This window comes from Ischnura elegans, chromosome 12, assembly GCF_921293095.1.
Source record: "Ischnura elegans chromosome 12, ioIscEleg1.1, whole genome shotgun sequence".
Classification (NCBI taxonomy): Eukaryota; Metazoa; Arthropoda; class Insecta; order Odonata; family Coenagrionidae; genus Ischnura; species Ischnura elegans.
The window spans coordinates 68,778,977-68,798,525 of record NC_060257.1 but is presented as its reverse complement, the minus strand read 5'-3'; the positions used below and the strand labels follow the sequence as shown (position 1 = coordinate 68,798,525).

Below are 19,549 nucleotides of genomic sequence, written 5' to 3'. Positions count from 1 at the left end.
AATACAAAAAAACCAACATTATGATGACCAAATCAAAAATCTTATCTATTTTTTAAGTGTCTGGAGGGAGTACGTGCCCTCCCCCTAAATCTGCCTATGCTTCTACTTTATCTCTTGAAAATGACATACAGGTATCAAAACTGGTCGAGGTCAAGCGTGGAAAGTACAAAGTTAATGTTTTATTCATTGCAAAATGAACTCTTGCAAAGGTAACTCTCTGATGATTGAATGTAAGGGACTTAAGCTTATGACAATGGCGGGCTCGCAAGGTTAGAACCCGAGGGCTGGGTCTGTAAGTCTGAAACTTTTCACTGGGGATGGTTGGATCGGATACCTCGGATCCATTATCGAGGAAGACATCGGATCTGGATCCGAAATTTTAAATAATAGCTTCAGTGAAAGCAACGCCCCATAAGGGTGGAAAGAGTTCCGATTCTCTCTTCGAATGTGCCGTCGCATGCGATTCTTGTCCTACTCATGAACCGTTTTGTTTTAAAGCTCTCGCAGAGGTTACGTAGCAGAATTTCAGCCTTGGAAAATAAAAAAGGCAAAATACGACTGGCACATATTGTGACTCTTCCCAAGAGATTGAACAATCATCGGGGGAATCTCAGCGTCAGGAATTTGAAAATGCATTTGGATCTGAAAATATCCGATCCGAAAGATTCAGCTCCGAAAATCAAGGATCCGATCTGAATCTGGATCCGAAAAAAATCCTGGATCCGTCCATCCCTACTTTTCACCCTTACACCGCAGGAGGGGAAGGACAGAGGAAGGAATTAGGATAGGAGGAGCCACTGTGAAGAGAGCCCAAAGACGCCTCCAGGGAAAAGATAAAGAAATCCCAATGCTGTCATGGGGCTTGGGCCACTACCACTGAAACCATAATTTAATGTTTCTACAGAAAGGGAAGACATCCCTATGAAGAAGGGAAATCCTATGATTTTCTGTAGATAGTAAGCTTATGGCAATGGTTTTACTTTTTATAGTGGCTCCATAGGATAGCTCTCCTGTGTTGTATAGGATTTACCTAAAGCTTAGAACATCATCCGCTCTCTGCTGCAGGCATTCTACTAAAATATTTTATTGACTGAGACGATGCGTGAAGAATTAAAATATCTGCAAGTAAATTATGCATCTTCATATTGTGTGTTAGTGTTGTGAAATTGTCTATGCATAGATTTCTATAATGCCTATGCATTTGGTGTCATTTTTTAAAAAGTCTGACCAGCAGGTCAAGTAATCAGTTAGATAAATAATAAATATGTTCAACAGATATATAAAGCCAAGCAACCCAATATAAATGTAGTTCTTTTAGTAACAGTAGAAATTATGAACTCCTGAATTCTTGTTGCACAATAATGAGACTTTTTCCTCAATTATCATTAATTTCCAGTTTTATTCCAGTCATCAAGGTATCCATGTGCAAAGTCAGTTATATAGTATGTTAAGGAGTTAGGGAAGATACATACATATATATAATTTCAAAGGTAAGGAAAGAAAGGGATAGGAACATGGAATAGAAAAAGGACGAGGACAATGGTGCTGTGGTAGATGGAAAAAGTCAGAAATGAGAGGGTAAAAATGCGGCCTGACTGGGACTGAGTCCCAGTCAGGCCGCATAGGTATATTTCATAAGGAAAGAAAGGGATAGGAACATGGAGTATGTATATATATATATATATATACAATGTTTTGGAAAATATGATATGCACGTGGCACGTAATTCATTCACATGGCACCTTAAGTGCAAACATACATATAAATTCAGAGGTAAGGAAAGAAAGGGATAGGAACACATAATGGAAAAAGGACGAGGACAACGGTGCTGTGGTAGATGGAAAAAAGCCAGAAATCAGAGGGTAAAAATGCGGCCTGACTGGGACATATATATATTATATTATATCTGATAGGGATATATATATTACATCACGTGAAAACAACAATATGATACACAATTAAAGAATCAAAACTTGGTTCATTTAGAAAATTTTTAATTTTATATACCAACTTCTATCACAGGGCAATACAACTTATATTAATTGAAACACCAAATTCCGACTTCCAAAATCTCTGTTGTGCAGTGTTCATCACAGTCAATTTGAATAACAAAATTGCAACATTCAGACTGCTTCACTATTCAGAAGTCACTATTTTAACAAGCCATTCTCAAGTTTAACAATTTTTCTATCACAAAATTCACTGTTTACAAAAAGCTTTATCAAGAAAGACATCATTCACACAATCCCAGAAAAAACTCATTGGGACAATTGCAATGTAAAAATGTTTATGTTTCCTTAAAAATGTCGTAATATGAATGTAATGACTAGAAGTAATACAAGTACAGTGAAATTATTTTTTCACATGATTTTAATCATATCATGTGAACAAACTTTCAGTATAAAGTACATGCCCTTCACTTTATTGAGAGGAATTCAGTTTTATAATATGTTTGACTTAATGATATTCAAATATTAAAATGCCATTAGTGTTTAATAAGTGAGATGATGTAGAAGGATATTTTCATGGCACTAAATTTGCTTCAACTTCTTATTTTCCATCTGACATCAAATGTGACCCTATATTCAATCACATATGCCAGTGGTTCCTTTATACAATCATGTTGTATTAAAAAGTCCTCCTGAAAACGTATGAATCCCTCTCATAAACTGAAAACTGAGACTTAAATGCTTATGTATTCACTCATAATATCAACACAACATAAATATCCATTTACCTTCTCTGAAAAATGTCATTAAGCATTTTACTTTACATTCAAGCAGCAAAATAGTCTGGAAGAGAGACATTTTAAAGGTGGTACAATATGCTAATATCAATATCAATCCATTTTTAGTTTTGGTCTGGTACAATCCTTAACCACACAAAGATGAAGAGCTGTTCACCATTTTTCATGTGAACGTCTGTTGTCAAGGCATTGGCCTTCATATTGGCCAGTATTCACCTATTAGTTCTGCAGAGCATAACTTATTTTTGACCATTGCAACAGACCCTTTCCTAGATGCACCTCTCTATTGTCAGCAATAATGGAACAAAAGTGACTGGTTCCACTGAATACAGCTGTAAAAAGATATCCCTTTTTGTGGGGTTATAGATACCATTCCTGCAGTTAAAGGAAAAAAGTAAGTGGTTTACACATTCTCATTAGATACACTTGTTGATTTATTTGAACAACATTAGGGAAACTTCTGTCACAATGCAATTTTCTCTACCAATTCACATCATGGCAAAGCCTAGTACATCAAATATAAATTTAATGAATAGCTTCAATATATATATATATCAATTAAGAAATTAATTTGTGAAACTTTTATCAAAAGGCATTTCTCCAAATTGAAATATCTCCTGTCACCAATTTTAAAAGATTCATACTCACTGATTTTACTGATTTTCAATATGATATGATGAAACATTTTTGTATGCCATAAAACAATTCCTAGTCATATCGTGTGGAGACACTACCTTTATAAATTTGATGATGAGTCACTCGTCTTTTGTATACTATTGTTGCACCAAAACTTTTCTCTGTTATTGTGCTGATATCTTCATTACATGAAAACTCCCCCTTCGGCACTTTGTTGGAAATGTCAGTTAAAGTGCTGTGCGTTCATCGTACACAATCACAGCCTCATGGTCAACTAAAGAATCTGTGTCCCGATGACATCGGTGGGTGATTGTCGATGAAGATGGTAACGGGACTGCTATAGCTGATGCTGGAGGTGCATTTGCATGATGAGAATGACAAGGTGGAATTGGAAGAAACTGGCTTCTAGATTTACTCAGTGCTATGATTGCAGCCTCGTCACTTCTCATGCGATTCTTTCTTTTTTTGCTTAAATTAACCTGAAAGAGAAACATGAAAGAATTATAAAAATTGGAGAGGCAGTTTTGCACTAGTTGAATGTATGGTGCACGTTCATGTATTTTTTTCATGTTGACACATCAAAAGTTTTTTTCTCTTTTAGCTTATAGCTCCCATTACCCATGAGAATGATGAAAAAGTTTCATATCCTCTCAGTTTATCAAGTTGTCCTAATGGATACTTTGATCAGCTAACACTGATTTTTTTTATCAGTCTCGGTAGTAGGCAGAGCCACTTTAAGCGACAAGCAAAGCCCTTTACAACAAGAAAGATAAACATTCTGTGAACATATAGATAGGATATGATTCTCCAAATGCTACAGCTGTTTTCTAGGCAAATTCACCGCTTTACAAATGTGCGTTCCCATGGCATCACGCCAGACACATATTCGGTTTACACAATTGCTTCTAGGTGTGCTCGGGTGGGACGAGGTAAGCAGGGGGGCTTGCCATGTTCAAATGGGTGCTGGGAGCAGACTCAACACGATGGGAGTGCGCACGCGCATATTTGGTGAGTAACTCACAGGTAGTGTTGCTGCCATTTACACTACCTGCACTCAGGATCCTAGTCCATCAATGCATTCAGCGCCATTTAGCAGTCATCATTTGAACTTTTTCATCATATATCATCTCTATTGCATACCCTGGATATATTACCACCAGTCACCTCTGGGAAGGGGGCATGGAGTATCTACCCCATTGTGAGAGTTCTTCATTCATATTGTTTGCAAGGAAAGCTCTAGACATTACTACACCTCTTCTCCTCCTACTCCATAGCCATAGTGTGTCTTATCGCACAAACCGAAGTCATCTTGCCCTAGCCCTCCATGTCAGGACCCTCCTTCCCTTCTCTGTTTCACACTTCCCCTCACCAATTGGTTAAAATAAAAAAACCCAAGAGTTTCATAGGCTATCAGGTTGTTTCACTGAGTGCATTCTGTCACAAAGAAACCAGATGTTATATTGACCAACAACCAGATTATCTACTATGCCTTTGTTATATGGAGTATGTTGATGATTGAAATAATGTGACATGAAACAAGGGTCTTGTTTTAAATTTAATTCAATTTTTCATCAATGTGTTAATTTCCACTTTCATTTGAAGGGGTTCTTAAAAAAGATGATTGTGTGTTTAAATGATCAATATTTTTAACTTGCAATTTAGCCCTGTCTCTAATATGAATTTTTGAATATACAGTATACGTTAATTTATATGGTAATATTAAAATCAAATATTCAAATTACACAAATCTAGGATTTATTTTAATTATTAAAAATGGTTGAATTTTACCTTGGCATAAAGCTCTGCAAGGTCATCTTCAGTGGATAGGGGACGAGATCTTGATCTCACCCATGCTGGCAGACTTCTTGTTTTCAATGCTGCTGTCACAGCTCCATTAGTACCATCTCCAACTCCTTCTCCTGCTACAACATCATACTCTCTTCCACCACTGACCTCATCCAGCACTGTAAACATGGAAGAAAATGCAAGATAAGTTGCATTCAATCAAACCAATAAAACAACTCCAATACATATGTTATTTAATTGTTGTGGTTGTTCAAGGGGTAAATCTTCAAAACTATAGCATGAAACAGCCAACATGGATTAAAATGTATATTGGAGGGTGGAATTATAAATAGTACAATGCAACACATAATTAGGAATGTAGAACTTTGATTACCAGCCCAATGGAGTGGAAAATCTGAATGGAAATGTAATTGAAAGAGAGCAGTGACAACATATCCTGAAGATGAATAAAAAATTGTTTTTTGAATAAAAATCATTCATTATCATTTACTTAGCAATTTTTGCATTAAAAAATCATTTCACAGGCTTTAAATCAGGTGATTTTTTGTAATGTGTACTGCCCACACTTTGAAAAACCACTCCTTATTCATATTCAGTGCATGACCTAACTGTACTGTCAGGGGTGGATCCAGGATTTTTTCTGGGGGGGGGACACGGGACCTACAGGTCTTCTATATTTGAGATTAAAAACAAATTACAGCCATTACTGTGGAAAATTTTTTCTTCATTTTGATGTGAAAGTTATTTATATTAAATTAAATGATTTAGGCTCCTTAGTACACAAAATAAAACAAACTTAATGACAACTTTATTAAAAATCCTGGTCTATTTTTTAAGTGTCTGGGGGAGGCATGTGCCCCCCCCCCCCTAAATCTGCCTATGTGTACTGTCATCATTCACACTCCTGATGCAGTAAAGAGAACTTACACTAATGGGGAAAAATGAGTTCAATCAGTACAAAGCCTAAGGAAAATTTTTGCACTAAAATTCACAGGGAAAATTTTACATCTTTGATTTTTACTTTGCTTTCTCTGCCATGCTTTCTCTTAACCTTTAACACCCAGTTCATTGAAAAAACTAAATGTTTACCGGTAGGGAATTGAAAGAAAAGGAGAATAAAGGTGGGTAGGAAAAAGAGAGGAAGGGAGTGTTGGGGGTGAATTTTTTGGGAGTTCATGAATTGAACAACAAATGGTTAATTGAATATCAGATAAATAAAGCTCCTCTGTACTGTTCTATAATTCTCCCTCCATAAAAGAACTTCTTGGATTTAAATTTTGACCGGAATGGCATGACTGTAGATGGTAAGTATAATTTCTGTTCTATTCAAAGGAAAGCTGCTGACAAGTCGGTCGAGTCCTCCTTAATGGAGTCACTCAGTAGTGCTAAAATTCCATCCAAGAAATATCATTTGCCTTGGCTGGGATTCAAAACTAGATCCCTGGAATTTGCTCCAAATACTCTAGAACTTCAGCTTCAAAGCCATATTCTTCCTCAACAGAGTACTTCGGCTTTGCATTAGAGTACATATTTTATTGTATTCTGCATAGTATACTTGCAATAGTTTACAGATAGCCTCTTAAGAACTGAAATTGGGGAGAGGACTGTGAGAGTGAAGCTGTATGGAAATCTTAGCCCCAAGTAGTTATAGAAAAGAGCTGAGAATCGGGAGATGGATCTGAGAGGCTTAACATATTATGCACCGAGGGTCTTGCAGATTCTCAGCTGCAGTGGTGCACTGAGGGGGGGGGGGCTTTGGGGGTTAAAACCCCCCTCAGAGCTCAGAGAATTTTTTAAAAGTTTAATCCATTTTACCTAATTGTATTGATATTACTAATAGAATAGTGTAAGGATGAATAAAATATCGCTCAGAAAGCCGTAAAACTCACTATTTGGAACCATATATCTTTAAAATTCCACAATTTATTAATCTCGCACCTACCACTTATCCTAGTGTGTATACTATACACCCACACACCCCGGTATTAGTTGCACGTAAACCCCTCCCACCCTTAATTCCTAGCTGCGCCCCTGCTCAGCTGTGCTGACTGGGCATTTTGTGCATTATTTGGAACAGTCAGAATGCAGTAAATAGGTATTACTGTAGTTGTGCGAACCGTTAAAACTGTATTATATAGGTCGCCAAATTAAACAATTCCCTGCAGCGGACTTTAAGACGAATTCACCCATTGCACCAGCGTGTTTTTCTTTTTTATTTAGTTTTTATACCTAATGGATCCTTTCCATTTGAGTTTTCGTATGCATTCGGTTGGTCAAGCCATATAAGTGGCACCGAAGTAGCTTTGACCAACAACGTGCTATGAGCAGCCAAAAGAAACAGCAAAGGAAAGGCTCATTCTTCGGACATAATGACCGAAATGGCGTGAAGACTAAGTATGTACATACATGTTTCGGTCATTATGACCGAAGCGGCGGTGAACAGTTTAAAAGACATGTGTTTCATGTTGTACCATTACAATATATCCAGAAAACAGGAAATTTCCCAATAAATGGCAACAGGGCTGCAGTTGCTGTTAACCCCATTCCAGTCAGCACTCCAACTTAGTGCATATGCTGAAAATGGCCAACTGGAGAGCTGTTAGGGCATAGTGTAGAGAGTAATGAGAAATGAAATGGACATGAAGAAGGCCAAAGAGCAGCAGAAAAGTGGTGACATGCTCATCTAGAGTTGGTGATGTCATCAACTTATCAGGAAAAGGCCGTTAAAATGTTTATCCTGAAAATCTTGAAAAGCTGGCGACCGATTGAAAAAGGGAAAAATATGTGTCTCTCAATTTTCCAAACTTAATCAAAATCAAGGATAAAATAAAATAGGTAGTTTAGCTCCTTGGGGACTTATCTGTAAAGGTTAGGATGCATGGCAATCATACCTCAAGGGAAGAAATATAAAAGAGTGGAGAATAAAGCTGGAATATATGGAGTGGAGAGATTTAGCACCTACCTCCACTGGAAGCATATTGATTGCCTGTGTGGCAAAACTCTGGAATTTCCGGCAAGTGCACTTGTTGCTGATGATTTAACTGGTGGTTCTGCTGATGGTTTTGCTGATGGTTCTGTTGATGGCTTTGCTGATGGTTCTGTTGGTGGTTTTGCTGATGGTTTTGCTGATGGTTTTGTTGGTGGTTCTGCTGGTGGTTCTGTTGATGATTCTGTTGGTGGTTCTGCTGGTGGTTCTGTTGATGATTCTGTTGGTGGTTCTGCTGAAGATTTTGCTGGTTTGGGTCTCCAGAAGAGTCTTGCGGATGTTGCGGTATCGACATGACGATGTGGTGGTGAGGGTATTGCATTTGCTGCTGGTGGTTGCCAGGCTGCATGTTGTGCACTCCCTGCATGTTGGGGTGGTAATGCTGTTGCTGCTGTTGTGGCTGCTGGAATTGCACGGGAGACTGTGCATGCACAACCTGAACATTGTGATGCCTGTTACACGGTCCGTAGCAGGAGGGTTGGCTGAGGGGCCTTCGTCGGCCAGCAGGATCACATCCCATGCCAGACCACACTGTGACCTGCAAGAGAAGTCCTATGATGAGTGCATAGTAATGTTTATAGTTTATATTTATACAAGGATCGTGAAAAGTAGATGTGACATGTCACAAAAAGCAAAATAGATCAATGAATGAAATGCATCATAGATTCAAATATTATATACTAGCAGGCTACCCGACATTGCTCAGGAAGGATAGTACCCAGAGAAGTGGGAAACTTGGAACTTGGAGTTCATGGTCATATAGCAGGATTTTTAGGTGCGCTGAACAGCAAACAATGGAAAGAATGAATTCCGTATACTACGCAAGGAATTAGCTTATATCCCACTCCACAACATTGATCGCTATATGCGTCTTAGACCAAAAATTTTGTTTACGCATACTCCAGCAAGGAGGATTGGACCAATAGGATTAATAAGTGTCAATTCCTTTAAGTAATGTTTTCCCTTTGAGTATGTCAAGAGGTGTGCCTACCAGGCAGGTTGTCCAACTACAGAAAATGTATGACGTGACATAGAAAATGGTAATGAAAAGCAATGCAAAGGAGATGTCATATGTAACCGAAAGGAGCACTACAGTGTTTGGGAGCATGAGATGCACCTATGTACTAGCTTTGGGTGCAATCAATGCAGTTGTATGGAAATGCATAGCGGACAGACAAATAGATATCCTCTTTTATATATACAGAAGATATCACATACAGTGAACTCCCAATTGTCCAGACTAATGATGGGGAGAGGCAGTTTGAATAATTGGAAAAGTCGTATAATTCAAACTTTCACTTACATTTCTCATTATGTTCATAATTCACCAAAATCAAACTATATATGCAGTATTATTTATAAAAATAGTCCGTTATTTTTTATTGCTTCCAGGACTTATTAAGAGCTTTTCCACATACACCAGCAAACTATCAACTCAGGCAAGCACTTGGCCGTGACTCATGCGATCTCTACTCCCTTTGTCGCTGCTTCTACTTCCCCCAATGCCTTCACTTCCACCACTTCCTTTCTCATCAATAAAAGTATTTATTTATTTTCCTGCATTTTGACCTGCATATTTGTCATCTGCGGGGCTTGTAAATTCAGGGGAAACTGAGAAATAATATGTACATAATACAATATTTTAGTAAATCACAAATTCTATCAAACCTCGAATTATCTGGAAATAATTTAAATGCTGCCATATCATCAACAGGGTTACTCTTAGATATTACACCTTGCCACTCAATATGTACATATTCCTCTCCATCTGACTGGAATATTAAACTTATAAGTACATAATTTGTAACACTTGACAAACTCACATTTCCATGCTCAAATGTACCCCAACTATTGAAGACTGAAACTTTCAAACAGCTTTAGAATGTGCTAGAGGAAAAGAATCTCTATGAAGTTCAGGATGCCCATGATATTTGAATTCCATTATTGTAACTGGATGAATCTAACATCTATGGATTTGGTCTCATTTCTCAAATCCACTGATTTGAAAGGATTTATTAAAGCTACTTCATCTCTTTATGAATAAAAAATTTTGGGCTACGTTGTCGCGTCAATTCTTGGGTGGCCCCAACGTTTTAGTTTTAAACAGAGACTCGTCAGAGAAGCCATTGAAATATCCAAAAAAGAAAAGAACAATTTCAACAGGCACACCGGCATTAAAATTAGCCGTACTTGGCAACCCGTAGTGAGAAAAAAAGACAATGAACAACACACTCCTCCAACCTCCCGCTCCTCTCCCCCCACTACCTAACACAGATACCTATATAAAAGAATTTAAATTCCCAACTCTGCAGAATCACTTGAGAAAGTGACCAGCATCGGTCGGGAAACGTTGGGGCCACCCAAGAATTGACGCGGCGACATAGCCCAAAAGTTTTTATTCATAATGACAAGCACCCGCGAAAGTTTTAACTTATAACACTTTATGACATTTTTATAAAAACACTCAAAAAATTTAAACATGATTGGTATTTGTCTGAAACGATGGGGAAAATCTAGGACAAAAATACAATAATTTGTAATGAAGCAATATGTATACAGTTGATGTATCCTAGAACGTTAGGCAACATTAACATACTTATTTGTACTGCTTATTGCATACCAAACCAGGAAACTAGTATTGGTCTTCTTTTTATGCTCGCCATAGATAAATGGCATTTGATTTTAAAAGTTTACCACTAAATCACATAGCTAGTGCATTTTGTTTTTTTCCCAAATCCCGTATGCGACCTCAATTTTCCTTCAAATTCCAACTCTCACACACCACTGCTGACTGGGCACCTCTCCCTTCTCTAGTGCATAATTTAGCACATTCATTGCTGAATCAAAATGGTGTCACTTTCTTCCCTACGAGCAAGGGGACTACAAGGAGGAGGCCCAAGTTGGTCTGTTGAAGCTTGAATCATTCTACCTCTCATGGAAAATTTGAAATAGTTTTCATAAATGTACACAACATGCAATTATTCTTACTATGTATCTGCATTCCGGAGGAATATCATTTAAAGTAATAAATTTGATTGATTATATCAGCTCGAGAATACATTTATGTTAAAAGCCCTAATAATAGCTTATATCCCCCTGAAATTTCGAACAATCTAACGTCAGAATTACAAGTGGCAAGTTCTGTGCACCCATTAAAACGCATTGAGGGTGACAATGCATATGGTGGTCAACTTTTTACAATTGATTGTTATCAAATATTACACTTTTATATTTATCATAAGAAGCAATAAAGTTATTACTACATATATACCCTGAATTATTCATACGGACAAAAGTAGCTAATTTGAAGGGACACATTATAATTACACAATCTAATTCTGCCTTGGTCAATCAATCGCTGGTTAAAAGTGTTGCTTACTCCATTCTCATGTGGTACTCTTTGGGGTGCACGAGGAGATGAAGTTGAGGCAGCCGGATCCAATCTCTCCAATGTTGACTGGCTCAAGACTCTGCTGTCGTAAAACCAGTGAGGTGGCGGTGTCATTGACATGCTCCCCATGGAGGGGGTCACGCGCTGCGGAGGAAGAGGCGGGGGTTGCGAGGCAGGCCTCACGGGATCAGGTTGCCCTTCCTCGGTCGAACACTGTGGTTGCGGGTGGGAGACGATCACCGCCTGTCCGCCCTTTGGCATCTCCCCACTCCTCGACACGATGGGGGGGCATGTTTGGGTCGATTGCACTGACTGGGTTGTGCCAGTCGGCGATGTGGCAGTGGCAGTGGTCACTACAAGGCGACTGTTATGAGACCATTGATTCGACTTCGGATCCAAGTACACTGCAGACTCGTGACTGCAAAGAGAGGCAAAGATTAAGGCAATTATTACTCAACCCTTTCTACGATAACAGCTAAGGCAATTAATGTAAACCAGTGTTTTAGATGAAATCAATGATTTGCAAGTTCATTTTGTGAAATGGTGTCGTGCTAGATTCAAGAATAAACTTTGTTATATTCCACACACTACCGTATTCCTCTGAATATAGTCCCCCCCCCTAATTTTGAGGCTTGAGTTTTGGGAAAAAATTAAAAAAATGGGTTTGAATATAGTTCCCCCCCTTAAATTTTATCACGGGCATTTTTGGAAAAAAAGGGTAGACTATATTCAGACATTTACGGTATTTATTGTCTTGATAATTGCCTATATAGGTCAAAACCAGTAGATTATTTTAATAAATACTGTGTGGAAATGCAAAGTTTACTTTTGAATCTATCACTATAAAAACCACTCTCTGTGATGGGAGTCCATGGCAAATTTTCTTAACAAATGACGTTGTACCCTGCTAACAACACTTAGCCTGTTTAAACAATAAAACAATAGCAACTGGTACAATTTTTATTCAAAATGTTTAATGAGCCAGGGCGGTGCAATCGCACCTCCAAATATCCCCCACAAAGTGTCCATGCCTCTTTGTTCCAATTCCTATCCTCATTTCCATGTCATGAACCCCGATAACTTAGGCAACCCTATGGAAGATTGGGTAACCTACCCCAGAGGGATATTAGAGGATCACGGCAAATGAGGAAAGTAAGGTCTTCCGAAAAGGGCATTTTACAGTTGGGGCTACCAGATGCCCTAGATTTCCCAGACATGTCCATCAAGGGGGATTCAAATGATTGATCATAAAGTGATCTGCAGGAGGCAGAGAGATGCTGCAATGCTGGAGAAGGCAGCAGTATTCACCACAAGTTGGCTGCTCCACAACTAAAGTGCACCATATTAGAGCATCAGTCTGTAATGTGTTTTTAGAATAGTGAATGAGTGAAACCAATAAATTTTCATCATAGATGACAGCCCTGCTGAACAGGGGCGCAGCTAGGAATTAAGGCTGGGGGGGGGGGGGGGTTTAGGCACAACTAATACTGGGGTGTCTGGGGGTGTGGAATACCCGCCAGGGTAAGCAGTAGGTGCGGGGGCACTCCTTTAGAAAATTTTCAAGATAAAGGGTTCAAAATGGTGAGTTTTACAGCTTTCGGAGGGATATTTTATTAATATTTACACTATTTTGTAAGTAATATTAATCCAATTAAGTAAAATAGATTAAAATTTTAAAAATTTCTGAGCTCTGGGGGGGTGGGGGTTTATCCCCCAAAACCCCCCCCCCCCCTCGCTGCGCCACTGCTGCTGCATACAGCCCATTTGAAGGTTCAGGTTATCGAGGAAATCAAATTTGATCCACCACCCAAATCCATCCACCTGAATCACAAGACCTTGCTCATAGTGGTTTTCACTCACTGAGGCAATGGGATGCAAGTAATTTCTGAAGTGACTAATTTTAAGGGATGAAAACCCCAATGCATGACTGTCTGCAGACACGAAAAAATATGCCTTTCAATGTGGTGCACTTCCAAAGTATAGGAAAATTTGCATTGAACTTGAGGGAGACAATTTGAAAAATGATGAGCAAAAGTTGCTCCTAATTCTTATAATAAGAAATAATTACACTTTCCAGGTTTTTATTTGGGTCACCCTCTTCCATTTTTAGATAATCTGAGAAAATTCATAGTTAGCAAAGCGTAATACATATCAAGAATTTTAATTGTATGGGATTCTATGAACATATCTAGGGGAAGACTGAGTTGATGGAAAAATTTAATCCACTAAGAGATATTGTACTTAAGCCATAAATGTAATTTATATAAAAATTGGTACAAGTAATTCCCTCTTTTCTGGAGAAATTTTTCCTTATATTAACTCCGACTTCCTTATCACTGAGTTTGGTCACCCCTTGACTGCTGTTGTAGATCATTCCATATATTCTCATTCAACCCAGAAAATGGAATAAATAACATTCCTGAACTCTAGTAAGGAGAAAAGGTAAGACTGATATTTTATATTTGACCTTAAGTTGGCAAACAATGATTTCAAATTCTTAATTCATGAATTTGATCAAAGAAAAGACCATATTAATCAGCTGGTTCAAATATATGTGGCTAAACTTTGTGAAATTAGTGATAATTATAATATAAGTAGGTAACTCTATAACTATTGACAGTTCAACTATTAATAAAATGATTTACTTAATTTTTCTGAGGAGCCCCTTTTAACAGTGTAATGTAGAATAGAATAATAAAAATAAGAATAATTTTAAGCTATAGATGGTTTCAGAAATGAGCATTTATTAAGTTCAACTGCTACATACCTTGCAACTGCTGCTACTCTAGGCCTATTCTGTCTAGCAGCTTCTTCTTCTCCAATTCGTACACCTGCAAAAAAAAAACAAAATTGCATTTATTAGATATTTGTCATTTCATCAACAAAGAATTACTACTGAGTAATTAACTCTAAATCAGTGTCTAAACCACAAGCATTCTTTCCCTTGTAGGCACAAAATTTAAAAATGCAGCCTTGCCATTTCTGTGAAAACACTTCCCATCCTTTCTCGAGGTCCTACGGGGAATTACTTTCTCAGCCAATTGGTAATGGGGTAGGAAAACAAAAGTAATCAGAAAAATGGAATTGTTCATTGAAACATTATTCAGAGTTCCCTGAGTATAAATCAAATTCTCATGTTTCCTGAATGAGATGACTAATTTAATATATGATCATTGTCATTTAATTCATAAATCATTTTTCTTTTCATCCTGATTTGATGTGTGTTTACAGACATCTACTGGTAGGCATGGAAAATTTATGGCCTCTTTACAAGATAACCAGTGAATGTACCTAGAAGAGACAGGAATTGGAACTGTCTTCATAGGTTAATACCAAGTACATACTCAAAATTGAAGGAATAGCTTTAAAACATTCTCTCCAAAATATACCCCTACAAAGCTGGCAATCATAGACTCAAAGAAAATGTCAGGCTGTGTGCCTGTCAACAGAAGTGCAGGATTTAACCCTGGAGCCCAATTGGCTCCATCAAGACATGCCAGAAAAACACTGTATGTTTGATAGTTCAATTTCAAGAGTTCAGACTTAAGCTGAATGAAATTAAATCATTCACGGAAACAATGACTTTTGGAAAAAGCGAAACAATGATAGGCACCCTTGAAGGTATTCATTACCCTAGTAGCACCAAAAGGATTATATCTGTATAATTTTAAGATTTCGAAATACATCGTTAGACAGATTTGCAAATCTGTATATTATACATATTTTATACATGTCTGAAGATCCATGGTCCTTGATGTATACCAGAATCTTTCAAATATACAAATAATATCCTTACGGCATAACCAGGGATCATTTGACATGTATAAGATATGTATAATATACAGATTTACTACGAGTTATACGTATTTAATCTATGTAAATTCCATATTATGGCAGCAGATATAATATGTATAATATCTAGATATTATCTGCGTGGTAGAGGACATTTGCATGTATTTTATACAGATATAATATGTCTACAGTGTATACTATGATACGTATTAAATCTAGATATAATCCTTATGGTGCTACTAGGGTACTGGACTTCTTTAACCTTGTGATATGTACATTTTGTCTAGGATATCACCTTATCATTCACCCAAATTTGTATGCCTCTCACAACCATAGTTGGATCCAACTATACAATAGGAGAAAGCTGAGGGACCTTTGGCCCTCTGAGTGACGAATTTTGTATTTTCAAAGATGAAATTGGTGCATCATCTATGGATGAGGCTTGGTTACGAATGATTGAACAATTTTCTCCAAGAAATAAAAGCATTATTCCCTGATATTTGGGGGAGGGGAAATCTCTCCTTCTACGGATCCATCACTACAAATAACTAAACAAAGAGAGTACGCAGACATGCAAGCATATCTTTCACACTAACAGAGAGGAAGATTAAAGTTCAAAATAATTTATTTTTCGGCTAAATTATATTCACATAACCCTCACAATTAAGAAATGATTGCCACTAAAATTCCACATAATTACTTACACAACCTCCTGATCATCTTGTAATGGGTCTTCTTATGTCTTCACCTTTCCAGTAAGATAACTTGATATCAGTTTAATCCTGTGACAGTCTTTACTCCATTATGAAATGGTTTTGAAAGTGAACACACAGAAAGTTTGAGCTTCCAAAAGATCAGTAAAATTGTTTCCCAAAAACGATTGGGATTAAATATTCCTATCTCACAACGGATCAGAGCAAAATAACATGGAGAGAAAAAAACCTCTTGATATTAACGGCAAAATTCAAAAGTGAAGTCCCACACCACAATTATGTTTCTCAGGAGAAGTAACAAGCGTGAGTGCGAAGAATAAAATTTTAAATGTGCAACACCTTTGTATGTACAAACAGAAATAAGAGAATATAGTATGTATCAACACAACGTTATGCTCTCAAATATTGTTTTATGGGTGCATGAATAGCTCTATCTGTCTTTGTGCTGTACATAACTAAGCTTAAGAAAACATTTACTGTGTAAAATATTTCATCAATCTATCAAACTATTCTTTGTTACTATTGAGCAATACTTCAGGTATTTCTTTTGCGACATGACTCTCCTCTCCAATTATGCTACCTATGCTAATTGTTAAAAATTAACAATGAAAGCAGAGCAAGCCCTAACATAGACAGCACTCGAGTGATATTCTAGAGTCTAAGAAGATATGCAATGATATGACACAGAAAAAGTGAAAAAAAAGATGTATTCACAAGTGAACAAATGTAGTTTTCACCTTATTAACATAAATGTGCATTAAGTAATTACTGGCAAAAATAACTACTTTTGCGTGCATGCAGACAATTAGATATTTTTTGGTGATACAAAAAATACTTGAGAAAATGGAGTTTTTAAACTTTTAAAGTTCACTGAACATGAATGACAGATCTAAGTTTAAAATGTACTCGCAGTTGCCTAATTTACGCAGCATTAGGGCTATGCAGAGCATTCTAACATTAAGCTATTGCTTCACGATACACTGGTTCATTTTAAATGCCCTATGCATGTTTCGCAACACTCAGCTACTGACAAGTAATGGAAGCAAAAACTAAACAGCCCTTCAATTCAGGTGTATGTACAAAAATTTACAATGATTATCGCTTTTGGATTTTATTGCATGTACTATAGACAATATGTACAAAATTATGGATGGATGAGTGAGGATTATTCATAAAAAAAGTTTAGTCAGAAAATTTGGTGAGGAATTTATTCACTTCACGCAAATTTCCTTTAGTGATAAGCTCTTTAAGTTTTTATTTTAATAAATTCGAATTATCACAATCGAAAAATTATATTGGAACTATTGGAATCGTTAGCTTAATAAAAGGGTGTATTCGATTCGGCGTCAGACTGAGCGAAAATGAAACAGCTTCAGCGTTCCTCCCTTAAGCTTCGTCTTCTCCTGGGTCATTTTCCCCCACCCTACAACCCTTTAGTTTTCCACATTAATCTTCACGGCTTCCTTCCCCTCCAACCTCCAGAAGCCCTTCAGCCCTTGCCATAAATCACAACGCACGCTACCTATCCTTCTACGTTTCCCTCCTCTACCCTCAATATATCTTCTCATTTACGTCCTCAAACATACATATTCGTTTCATCTTTTTTTTCAGTCTCCGATTTTACCTGCATGATCTCTTGCCAATGAAAAACGTTAATTTGAGACGAAAAAATTAGTCCTTACTTCCTCGCTGGTAGAGTTCATATGATAGAGTTCATATTAAGGCCTCTTTTTGATAAACTTGCGATGAGGTCCTGAAAAAATTGCAAATTCCATTCTAACGGCAACAAAAATTAGGTATTTAGAGCCGCGGTATGGTGTGAATTAATTGTAAAAATTTGGGGTTTTTTCCTAGAGTAGACGGAAGATAATAGCGCTCAATTAAGGGAAAAAATTCGAGTTGATTCAAACTGGAAGAAAATCAAGGTTAATGTCGTGATGTGAGCATTCTTAAGAAAGTCATTTATTGAATTTTCGCGGGCGTAACCATGGACATTATCAAAAGGGAAAATCGGAATTCTGCGGCCAAATTCCGAAAAATGAAGACGATTATCATATGTAATCACGCACTAAGACTTTGAATTGAGCAACTGAACACAAACATATTGTGCTAAGAGTGAAATTTTTTGTCTGTGATTTTTAAAACATCGACGCAAATATTTTCTGAGAAATTACTCCCTATTCCCTACGTCACTTCACCTATTACAAAAGTGTCATTAATATTTTTTTATTCTGGCCCGATAAAGGATTTTGAGAAAAACCGGCACATGAGCAGAAAATAACTGATGAAACAGATATCAGAAGCCTCAGAAGAGATGGTAGAAGAACACTTGGGGAGCTGGAACGGACTTCAACGGGAAGAATTCCCAAAAAGACGAGGAAGGAGGGAAAATAAACGAAAGTAATGGAAAGAAAGACCCCTGACGCACGCAAAACTCGCACTACAGAACACACAGACACAAATTGCGGTAGTGAGAAACAGCATCACCAAAAAGGAAGGACGGACATCTCCTCAAACCCTTCACAACAATGATATCTCCCCACTCTTTCACGATGATGAATCTAGATGGCTGCACGGTCGCACTCGGAGGACTGGAGAAACAAAACTTCTTCAGCACTTTTTAAAAACTGAGTTGGCCGTACGAGACACGGTGACGGGTGGATATGATATACAAGACGTGATATTGGAGGAGCTATGGGCGGAGGCTGGGAGATGACAAGCTGTACTTAACCAGCCTACGTCTCCCTGAACCAGCGATGAGAACCAAGACAATGATGTAAACCCGAAAAGATAAATGCGTTGGCGGCGGAAAAACGCGAAACTATTGGCAGGAGTTGACCACATGGTTTTCTTCTTATCTCCGAAGGAAAGTGTAGTAGGAATTAGGAGATGAAACGAAGACTTTTCCTTTTCCGACGAATCTAACATGACTGCTCTCCGTGACATGTCTTCAAGATGCGTATATCTTCTTCCTCACGGACACACCCGTTGACTAGAGCACTTTTGAAGGACTGACATGCTTCCCAGCCTCCTTTCCGAGGTCGTCTTAGACACCACAACTCTTCCAATCTCTTCCGCGAACTGTTCTGCATCATCTCCGCTCAAAAGTGTGCAAACTTCTAGATCGGGAAGCTGGGTAGTGCCGAATGCGAGATGGAATGGACCATCCGACCCCTCCCTTGACGCCGACTCCTCCCAAAGATGAAAACGATGACGCAGGTCCAGAGAAATCCGTCTCGTCGCGCATCCTATCGGCGAAAATTAAACTGTTCCTTAAATAACACACCCTTTTCGTAAAAGAAATAACTATCTCTCATAAGTAGAAGACTATCTTGAGCTTGTAGGTGAGTTATTGTCACAAAATGTTAGGGTGGGAATGGTGGAACTTCAGAAAAACTTTACGCCGACTTCAGGGTACATGATAGAAGGGAGTTTCCGTGGAGCGAATGTAGGGGAGGGGTTTTTCAGGGTACAAATGG

At 37.8% G+C, this 19,549-nt stretch overlaps 1 protein-coding gene across 4 annotated transcripts in view; it reads right to left on the bottom strand.

The window, feature by feature from the left end:
• Nucleotides 1-1,977: 1,977 nt before the first annotated feature.
• Nucleotides 1,978-19,549, bottom strand: part of LOC124169727 — a 562,768-nt gene continuing 545,196 nt past the window's right edge. For all 4 annotated transcript variants that reach the window (XM_046548416.1, XM_046548417.1, XM_046548415.1 and 1 more), the window contains 5 exons: nucleotides 14,333-14,396; nucleotides 11,554-11,983; nucleotides 8,151-8,712; nucleotides 5,171-5,346; nucleotides 1,978-3,861 (listed from right to left, as the gene is read on the bottom strand). In XM_046548416.1, the coding sequence (XP_046404372.1) occupies nucleotides 3,610-3,861; nucleotides 5,171-5,346; nucleotides 8,151-8,712; nucleotides 11,554-11,983; nucleotides 14,333-14,396 (1,484 nt within the window). In that variant the 3' untranslated portion in view covers nucleotides 1,978-3,609. The remainder of the gene's footprint in view (nucleotides 3,862-5,170; nucleotides 5,347-8,150; nucleotides 8,713-11,553; nucleotides 11,984-14,332; nucleotides 14,397-19,549) is intronic.